The 10,173-nt window shown below is 41.9% G+C and overlaps 1 protein-coding gene across 1 annotated transcript; it reads right to left on the bottom strand.

Annotated features, from left to right (window-relative positions):
- Nucleotides 1–5,562: 5,562 nt before the first annotated feature.
- On the bottom strand, nucleotides 5,563–7,807 carry edn2 (endothelin 2). Its single transcript, XM_085346649.1, has 5 exons — nucleotides 7,688–7,807; nucleotides 7,037–7,181; nucleotides 6,784–6,897; nucleotides 6,102–6,185; nucleotides 5,563–5,998 (listed from the first exon to the last, which is right to left on the bottom strand). The coding sequence occupies exons 1-5, from the start codon at nucleotides 7,755–7,757 to the stop codon at nucleotides 5,932–5,934; spliced, it is 480 nt and encodes a 159-aa protein (XP_085202775.1). The 5' UTR covers nucleotides 7,758–7,807; the 3' UTR covers nucleotides 5,563–5,931.
- Nucleotides 7,808–10,173: the final 2,366 nt, after the last annotated feature.

The raw sequence follows: 10,173 nt of genomic DNA, 5'->3' as shown, positions 1-10,173 counted from the left end.
CATGTTAGCATTATCCTAAAGCTAAATTACAGTGCATCTTTATTCAGCCATTATTATCACTTTTGCCATCGGCGTAACTTTGTGCTGAACATTGTCAAGATCTCTGTCTAAATAAATAAATAAATCTGGGTAAATTCCCAGATGATTAAACACGCATTTTGCTGGTAATACCTGAAATGAGTAAAGAAAATCAACAGCCTACTTATGCAAGATAATTCATCATTTTATTGGGGGGGGGGGGGGTTAATATTGGCTGGGTCTGATTATTGGGGGGGTCATAGCCCCCTAACCTACCTGGAAATTACGCCCCTGACTTTTGCAATGCTAAAGTGCTGGAATGAGTTAATGTATAGATATGTTAGAATGAAGCATCATCTAGTGATTTCTGAAACTTGTTTACACTCCCCAAACGACTGTATTTAACTGCTAAGTGCTAATTTGATAAGTGTGTATGCAATAACAAGAGGAAAGAGACCTGGGACCTGAGTCACACAATCATAATTTACCATCAGCCAGCATGTTGGATCAAGCAACAAAAAAACAATAACAAAAAAAAAAAAAACAGGCTGCATTGAATAAAACAAAGCAAAGCATTTAGTGTTATGGCAACAGAGTGATTAAGGTTACAATCTCAATCCCCACATCCAGCCCATATCAGTTCCCTAGACAAACAACAAGCGTGCTGCTGTTTTCCTTTGTTTCTTTTCCTCTCCTGGTTCGCTCTTGTGTTAAAGGAATTTGGGAAGAATGCAGAAAAAGCTTCCTGTTTTCATTCCGCACTCTTAGTCAGCTATTAACACTTTGTAGCACACCGGGGGGTCTATGAGTTCTCGGTGACGTCAGAAAATAAGTAGAAATTGAGGCACAGGTTCATATTAATACTTAATGGCCTTGTTTGTTTTCCAGTCTTGAGATTCTTCCGCTCCTACACAACCACGGACGTGATGCCGTTTTGTTGCACGGTACGGAAACAAGAAAAACCACATCACGTTATTGTGTGATTGATTCTGAACAGAGCCAGTTCCTCACCTATTGTTACCGTGTCATTGCTTAAACACTTGACCTGTATCTCAGGACGTCCTGCAGATAATACAGAACATAAAGTCACGAGCATCCTCTTTAATAAACAATTTCTGAGCTCACGTCTCTCTCGGGGAGTAGTTTATCTTAACAAAACATCAGTTTATGGCGCAACGGGAGCACAGATTCCCTACCACAGCGAGATAACCACCACACATTGCGCTGTGGACAAAAGAAATCCTGTGTGCTGTAACCACATGCTTCTATTTATTTTGCTCTGGCCCTCATCAGGCTGACTGCGGGCCTGCTTTGTGGTTAATTGTTAAGCACAGTCGCAGCTAGACACATCAAGTGAAGTGAAGGCTGGGATAGGTTTAGGGTCTGCTGTCAGCTACTGAAGCTTTAAACATATGGGTGGGTTCTACAAAGAGCTTCACTCCCTACTTTCAGAAAGGCGCTTTTCTCAAATTCAAAAGACTAAAGTCAGGTTTCTCTCCCAGTCATTTTTATGTTTTATACCGACCTTTTCAACACTCAGTCTTTTCCATCGTTAAGGAAACATTTAATTTATGAAAACTATAAGAACAAAATAAGGTTACCTGGACAAATAATAAAAATTTAGATCACTGGAAATGTGACTATATGACTTTCTGTGTCATCCACAAAATATTTGCACCTGCACATCATAGTGGTTGCTGCCAAACTAGAAGGAAGATGAAAATGTGGCTACACCCTTGAGTATTGTTGACACACTAGGTGAAATGTGGGTTTCACTTGTGTGGGCTAGTTGATCTGGTCTGTGGTTCTGCTTTGGTTAATGTTCACACTGACTTTTTATAGACCAATCAAGAGTTGCAACATGACTTTATACAGACCAGTGAGTAAGTAACTTGGTGCCAAAGCATAAAAAATAGGATGAAGGCCCCAGAATCTAACCTACTGATTAGTACATATGTCACTTCACTGAAATCTGTTGCTTCCTAAATAGCTATCAGGGGGATTTATTAGTTTATCTACTGAATTCACACAGACGCCGCATACCGTGAAGCTGTTGGTCCGTGTCACAAATGACAAACATCAAACGTTTTCGTGTGAAAAAGCTATTCCCCATAAATAGCATTTTGGCCACCTGTCAGACAAAGCAGCCATACCCTGATAAAGAAAAAACAACCTATCAGTCACTGTACAGTTGCTATGATGGGGCAAACTGTGTATATCATTGTTGTAGCCCTCTGGAAGTTGTCCACTCCTGATTGTGGATTTGGGCTGAAATACCTTTGCTAAGTCGTCAGGGCGATATGTCCCCTCTGAGGGGTCTTCAGAACAGAAGTGGGACAAGCATGAAACAGTGGCCTACCTTAAAAGTTATGCTGACAGTATCAAAAACTGGATTTCTAACTATGTACACCTACAAATGCACTGACTTTTTAAAAAAAACAATTTCATCAATGAAACCAGATTAGAACTAAACAAGCACACACAGTTTGGGAGGCTGTGGCTCCCGAAGTAAACAGGAGGAAGTCAGGGTTCAATGCTAAACTCCAACAGTCAGCATGTCCTTGAACTAAATAACTGAACCCCAATGCAACCATGCTGAGAAAAGAAAAAGAGCTGTACGAATGTGTGTGGCTGGGTGAATGAGGCTTGCAGTAAAAAGCACTTTGAGTGCTCAGTCAGAATAAAAAAGTTCTATCTAAGCAGTACAAGTCCATTTATAGTTTGTTATCTAATGGCTGGAAGTGGATCTGGTAAAATATAACCAGTATATAACCAGTATACAGGAAACACCATAACTAGAATGTCAAGTTGCAAACTGTGTGGTAAAAATATTCAGATTGACACCTGAAGTCAGGAGACTGAAAGCAGCTTGTCAAGCTTTTTTCAAGGGTGCTGCAACATAATCCACCTGCGAGCACCTCTGCACCTCACCAATTATCTTCTGCATCTTCTGTTTTTCAACCAAACCAGTTTTGCTATAATTTTCTCCTCTCCAGAGTTTTCTCTGTCCTTGGGAGTAGATGAAGTTGTGCTGGAAACTTCTCTTCTGTTCCTCGGGTGAAGCTGTGGGCATTTTCAAACGTTTTATTTGACAGAACAGTGAAAGGAGTGGACAGTAAAACAGGGAGAGAGTTGGGGGAAGGACATGCGTTTGGCATGTGGGTCACCCACTCGTCCAGGTGAGAAGGGGGAAGCTGTTAACCAGCTGAAAATCTATGAAATTTGTTTATATTTTCCATTAACACCGAAGATTATAGGACTCAATCATCAGCCTTATATTGTTATATCTGAATTTACTAGAATAGGTAGACAAATGTATTGGGGGAAAAACTCTTGTGGAAGTTCTACACCAGTGGCAATGGCTGTTTTCAGTCCCACTGCCACAGGTACAAAATCAGTCTGCTTTTAAAAACATTTATGAAAGAATTAGTCGTTGAAAATAACTTTCTGAATTCAGTTGTATCTGAATTTTGGTGATGTGTGTGTCTTTCTGCACAATGCTTTGTTAGTCTGTGTTCCACTCATTATATGTATAGGCAGGGTGTGGGTGTGTACATGTGTGGCTGGAGGATGGAGAACAGCCACATGCAGGCCTGATGGGTGTGGCCACACCTGAAGTTCCTGCCACACACCTGTTGGTGATCAGGGCTTGTCGGGGGAGCTACTTAGGAGAGTGTTGAAGCTCCCACCGGTGTGGGATCATTGAGTTGTCTACCCAAGTTAGTGTGTGTCAGCGTACGATGGTGCAGTTTGTGTATGCCCGCCGGGGTTGGTATTGATGGTTGTTTTTGTGGTTTTCCCCCCAGGTGGAAGAGTGGACCAGAACGGCAGCACGCACAGGGTGTGCGAGAACACAACAGCGGGGAGCACAAGCACACAGGATTCAGGGGGGCAACGGGGAGTTATTGTGTTTACAGCCTTCACTGTAAATAAAGTGCACTGTTTGCATCGCAGAACCATGCGTTTTGGGTCCTCATTCCCCCATATCCCCACGGTCTGCCAGCCTGACCGTGACAACAACACGACAGTTTAGGATATGTCTTCCCTCCTACATTTTCCACCATCAACTTTACATGGTACAGTCCAAATCTCTTCTTTCATTCACATCAGCACAAAAACTGTGCACTGGGAGCTTCATCAAATGGGTTTAAAGCAGCTCCTTTAGGTGCAATATGTAGGTGACTCAGTACTTTTGTCTATATGGTGTAACTGGTTAAGTTTGCAGGTCTTTAATCAGCACATTTACTCACTGCACTCTGTCTGCAGGAGCCCATGACAACATTAGGCCTTAAAAAAACATCCAATCTCTGAAAAGCTTAAACAACTATCTCATCCTTTTGTTTAAGTCTTCAGTCATCTGATTTAGAACAACCAAACCCTGCACATCACCCTTATGTGACTAAACTGACATAAACAACGGGATTATTTTAAGTAAACAGAACAGTGAGTACCTACTTAATGTTCATGGAACTGGTTCATGACCATTTTTCTTCCCAGAGCTGCTAAAAGCAAAACTGATCATGAACCAAACATGAACTTGTGAGGATATTTTCAACATCGCAATGTTTTCATGCTTGTGTAAGAGAGAGAGAGGCCAAACTCCACAGACAGCTGGGTTTTAGTTTGAAACGGGTTATTTACAGTTGAAAGTTGATCAGGAAAGACATAAAAATGAAGCAAGATTCTTCATAAAAATACTTTGATGCAGTTTTATTTTCTCATACAAAATTCAGCACATCATAGAAATATAAATACATCCTTGAATAAATTAGAAAATAAATAAAGTTTTCTATTCAGAATTATTGCTATCATTTTCATATCAGCATGAAACCTAAAGCTGGTCAACTTTTCACCATAAACAGCAGTGAGATATTTGAGGATAAATGCTTTCTGAGGCTCCACGCGTCCGCCACTTCCTGTGGATTCAGACCAAGCAGATAGAGTGAATGGCTTTATTGCACAGAAAAGAATAGAGACCAGAGGTGTTAGCGCAATGTTTGCAAGTGCATTGACTTAAGAGTTGTAGTTTCTTGCTTGCTAATTGCAGATAAGTTGGGGGAACATTTGTCACAGGAGAAAAACAATGGCTGCATTTTTTTTTTTTTTTTTTTTGGCAAGCTGCACATCATTGAAATCTCCTGGCTTATCTTCAATCAAAAGATTAAATAGGACCTATGCAGTAAATACTTGAGCCAAGACAATAGATCTGCTGTGCTGCTGCTGTTATGCAAACACAATGTGTACTGCATATGTGTGTGCGGAGGAGCTGACAATGGACCTCGTATAAAGCTAATTGTTTCTTAGATAAATCCCAAAGATATGACCTTCATTTCACAGCGGCAATGTGCACTGAAAGTGAAGAAGCTGCCATTTTCAAGTACTCCCTAATCATTTAAAAAAAAGCTATGCCCTAAGCAGGACAGCAGATTCCAGCTCTGATACAGAGGAATATTGAACCAAATCAAAGAACTACACAAAAAAAAAATCATTTCAGTGCCATCTGAAAAACTAAACATGGAGCTGATATGACTGTGGAATAACTATCCCATGTTCTTCTGTAGGCGAGTTGTAGATTTCAAATTGTTCATACAGACATTCACAATCAAATTCCTGGTCGAAAGTTGGTAATCGTAAGCTTTCTTCACGTCACTGTCTTCTAGTCTATGAGCAATGACTTTCCTCCTCCACCCAGCAGCTCCGGTTCTTGCTGCAGGACTGTCTTGGGGAGCTGCCAGTCTTTGCTGCACTGTTGATCAAATGCTTGGTCCACTGTTCGTTCTGTCTTCCGTTCTTCCACCTTTCCATGACACATTTTGAAAGCTGTGTGCTTGAATTGAAGGCAGGAGTTTGTCGTCCTTGCAGGCTGACCAGCTCCTGCTTTTCCTTCAGCGCTCTACCTCCCTGTTCTACTCTTTAATTTGCTGACTCCAGAACAGATGAAACTTCTTTAGCCTTTGCTGTGTTAGTCTTGATAATATCTCTGTGGGAAAAACCAAAGAAACCAGGTTAGACATGTTTCATGTATCTCAGAAATGGAGAAACCCAACTTTACAACTTGATCCTTGAATTAAGTCTTCATTTACCTTAAAGACGCCAGTAATTTGTTGCTTTTCATGCTTCCAGATTCAACAAGGGGCTCTGCGACATGAGTCCTGAGATCCTCTGAGCTGTGGAAAGATGGACAATCGACATCAAAACAAGGAAGGAAATTGGAACTTTACAAACTGGGAAGTTATATAGTATTTGAAGCACAGTTAGTTCAGGATTATCCTTGCTCTTCCCTGGGATTTAAAACCAATATATTTCAGATGCCTTAAGAATGCAGGGTGCGGCTTACAAAATACCTCTGCGGATAACATCTAGCAGAGGTGACAAATTCATACTGGCGCTTACATGGCCAAAACAACTCAAAGGACGTCAATCATTCCCTTGCACAAAAGCAGAAATGTAAACTTTCCAAAAATAGCAGCCCTGCTAATAAACCTTTGTGATTTCTTTCAAGGCCTTCAGCAGGTATGCGGGCCTTTCTTATTGCTACGACTGCTACCCTCATATTGCACTGCCACTATCATTTCTCTGTGACTCACCCTCCCCATCGACATATTTTCAGGCTCATCACAAAGATCTGATACAGACTGAAAGGAGACACATAAGCTACTTTGATACAATCTAGGAGGCAAATGAGGGTACGTGAGGGGAAATGCCAGCTTTGCTTCAGGTGTAGGTAGAAGGAGGAAGAAAAGCTAGAAAGGAAGGAGTTTTCACCTTTTATGGCAGAAACCGTGGCAGGTTTTATCGGCTGCACTGAGGCATTCACAACGGTCTGTTGACCGGCGACGGCGAGACAGGGAACTACCCAGGCCGTAAGGAAGGAGTTTACTGTAAATGAAAAATGATATCATTTAATGAAGGCATCTTGGATTAGGTTAAAAAGCACACCTGAGTTCTTCCCCTTGGGTTGGGGTAAGGGTTTGTGATGCTAACAAATGTAGCTCACTGAAGTATTCTGCAGCCTCACCTTGGTGTGTTTACCCAGATGATATCAAGGTGGCAGAAGTAGATGCATTCTTTATCGTCCCAGTTGTTACAGGAGCAGCGCTTGGTCCTGATATGGTGCAGATGTGGAGCCTGAGCAGGCTGCTCTGATAAGGGGAGTCCACAACCTAGCAAAACACAAATATGTTTTTTTTTTAAATCCTCCAACCAAATCTTGCATTGTGGTTAGTGATTATCACATGTAAATATAGACAAAACACACTCCAACAAGGTAAAAAAAATGCAGTGGTGATTGTTATCATTATTATACATCATGTCAAAGTCAAACAATCCCACATGTTCTCTAGAAGTGCAGTGGTTAGGAAGCGATTACACTTGAGTCAAAGGAGTGGTTGCTTATTAAAGGAAAGTCTGCTTTGATTAACAGCAAACACAGCACTGTATTTACACTTTCTCTGGTGACTAACTCAAAGAGGGTCAAAGACTCTTTTTCTTATTTTAGTCAACTTCAAAACTTAACTCCTAACATGTCATTTATATATCCCTCAATTCTAGAATAAACTGATAATATAGTGAGTGAAGAGCTGTTGTAATTCATTTATTGTACTTTGCCATCAGATCTACAAAAGTTGCTATAATATTTTAAAAGAAAATTGAAGAAACAGTTTCTCACCTTCTTGCAGAGCCACACAGATGATGAACAAAGTCAGTATCTTGCATGTGAAAGAAGCCATCATTCTCATTGAGTGTGAGTAAAGTTGCTGACCCAGATGTGTGCGCACAGGTCCTGTGTTTAGAGGCTGAAGAGCAGCAGCAGGTGCTTTATGCTCCAAGCCCCAGCCAACATCTACTTATACCCCGTGGCCACTCCTCCCCTCGTCTTTCTCACTTAGGCTCCACCTGCACTCCCGCCAACTCTGATCCTAGAAAACATGTTCACATTCCTGCATGGTCCTTCACAGTCGCAACAACAGCAGGAAAAACATGTAAGGAAGTTCTGAGTAATCCACGTTTCCCTTTGTCATTCCTGCTCGGCTGGAGACACAGAGACTGTTTTCCACAGTGTCTGCAGATGCACTGGAATTCAACCAAAAGTGAACATTTGAGTGTTTTACGCGTCAGACTCAGAATAATAAATAGCACCCAAACGACAGCAGGACAAAGCAGGAGTGAGCTGTACCCTGTACGGTGCACAGGGTGGATTTTTAGTAGCCTACGTGAGAATTCGGCTGAGATTAAGATAAACAGTTGTTCTGTCTTAATCTCAATTGAGAGTGAGATTAAGACGCGACGAGCAGGTGTGTGTTTCATTCAGACTTTTTGTGTCAACATATATAAGAACAAAGAGTATGAGGATGTGGGTTGTTGGGTGTAGATACAGATGTAGGCAGCGGTTGGTTTGCGTGTGCCGCGGCTGATGTGCGCCTGAAAGGATCACGGAGAGCTGTCAGGAAAGCGAGCACATGGCACACCGTACCGCCGCACAGCATCGATACCTCTGTGCGCAGCAAACGCTGACCCTCGATACACAGACGCCTGCCACATCAGCTGTCTGCAACCCACGCACACGCCACCGTGCGTACACTGCAGGTCCACTGATACACACATCTCAAGCTTGACCGCATCCTGGCCGCCCACGCGGTGAACTGTAAAAGCACGTCATGCAGAGACCCTCGGGTATTTTTCCCTCTTATTACCTATAGAATGGATTCTGTCCTTCATGTTTAGAAAGATGTACCGGCAGTATGTGATCAGACTGGACTGCTCGGTGGGAGAGAGGGAATGCGATTAACTTGGAAGGAGACCCTTCAGATAGAGTCGTTCAGTCGAGTGCATGATGCTTTTGCCAGTCAGTACATTAAAAAACAAACAAACAAAACATGATTGTAACCGCACAGCATTTTGTTAGCTTCATTACCACAAAATCTTATCTTTGCCGTGCAGGAGCCATGTTTGGGAAGAAAGGAGGTTATCATTCAATCCATGTAATTTAATATTGCACCAGTTTGCTAAAACACTCACCTCTCTGAAGCTTTGCATTCCAAATTAAACTTCCATAATTCTAAATGTTCAGCCATTTCCAGCTGGTCTGGTTTGCTCTATAGTTCAAAAGTTTCCTGAATCTTTTGATATTTTTCATGCTCCACACTCACTAGTCCCATCCCTATCCCCACTCAAGTGACTCTTGGTCCACTTATGCTTACCTGTCGGAAAACAAGCTACAAATGCCCCTAAATAAGGAGTTAAAAAATGATGAGACAAACTTTTTTATGTTGTACAATCCAACAACTACATTAATATAATACCTGAGACAGACTGCCAGGTCTTCATCTATTGCAGAAACACTGCAAACTCCTGTTTGTACCAGGATCTGGACTCAGACACAGGATGCTGAGATCAAAGTTGAGCAGTCTTATAACAAAGTTCAGATTGAAAATGTACCGATAGTGTTTGTGGGGCTTTTTCCCCAGAGAGCTAGTCCAAGTCCAGTTTCCTCCACAGATATCTCCACAGGTAGTTAGCACAACAGAAAAATCCACACAACGTACTAACACAAAGAATAAACAACGCACTGGAACTGGAGCAACACTTCCACTGAATGGGTGGAAAAAATCTTTCAGCCCCTGCCATAAGTAACTGTGACACAGGCTTGCAGGCGAGTGACTACATGATAATTTCCAGGTTTGCTGACAGGAAGATGAAATCTGGAGGAAGCTCCACCTCTGTAAAGCAGAGACAGGTGTGTATGTGTCAGCACAGAGGTGTGGGGACAGATGGAGCAGATAGGGGAGGAAAATAAAGAAGGTAAGTCGGCAGTGGAGGAAAAGTGTGTCGAGGACAAATAAATGTTATGTTTCAGGATTATTTCATTTGGTGTGAGCTTTTTATCATTTTCTCAAAAGCCTAACACAATGGTTATAAAATCAAATAATATATTCACTGCAGTGAAGTCAGTACCATAATAAACCCGTGTCCTCACACGTGGAAAATGAGCACACTGAGCACAGGTGACCGTGAGGACAGACAGGATGATATCAGCACGGTTCATGTCAGAGAGGATCGTTTCTAAAAGGGACGAAACAAAAGCCGGCAGCATCAAGGCTGTGACACACGACATGTAGCTCTCCGTCTCTGTACTTAACTTTTCCCTGTTGTTTT

The sequence above is a fragment of the Diplotaxodon limnothrissa genome, linkage group LG22 (genome assembly GCF_057381915.1).
Source record: "Diplotaxodon limnothrissa isolate DT_005_m linkage group LG22, D_limnothrissa_male_GT1.1, whole genome shotgun sequence".
NCBI lineage: Eukaryota > Metazoa > Chordata > Actinopteri > Cichliformes > Cichlidae > Diplotaxodon > Diplotaxodon limnothrissa.
Note: the sequence above shows the minus strand (reverse complement) of the source record. Positions and strands in the feature narration are given on the sequence as shown.

Coding starts and splice junctions, on each gene's coding strand:
- edn2 (XM_085346649.1), bottom strand. CDS start 7,757: ATGAGAATGATGGCTTCTTTCACATGCAAGATACTGACTTTGTTCATC. Junction 6,898..7,036: donor ATCTGGGTAAACACACCAAG/GTGAGGCTGCAG, acceptor TTTCATTTACAG/TAAACTCCTTCCTTACGGCC. Junction 5,999..6,101: donor AAATTACTGGCGTCTTTAAG/GTAAATGAAGAC, acceptor TTTTTCCCACAG/AGATATTATCAAGACTAACA.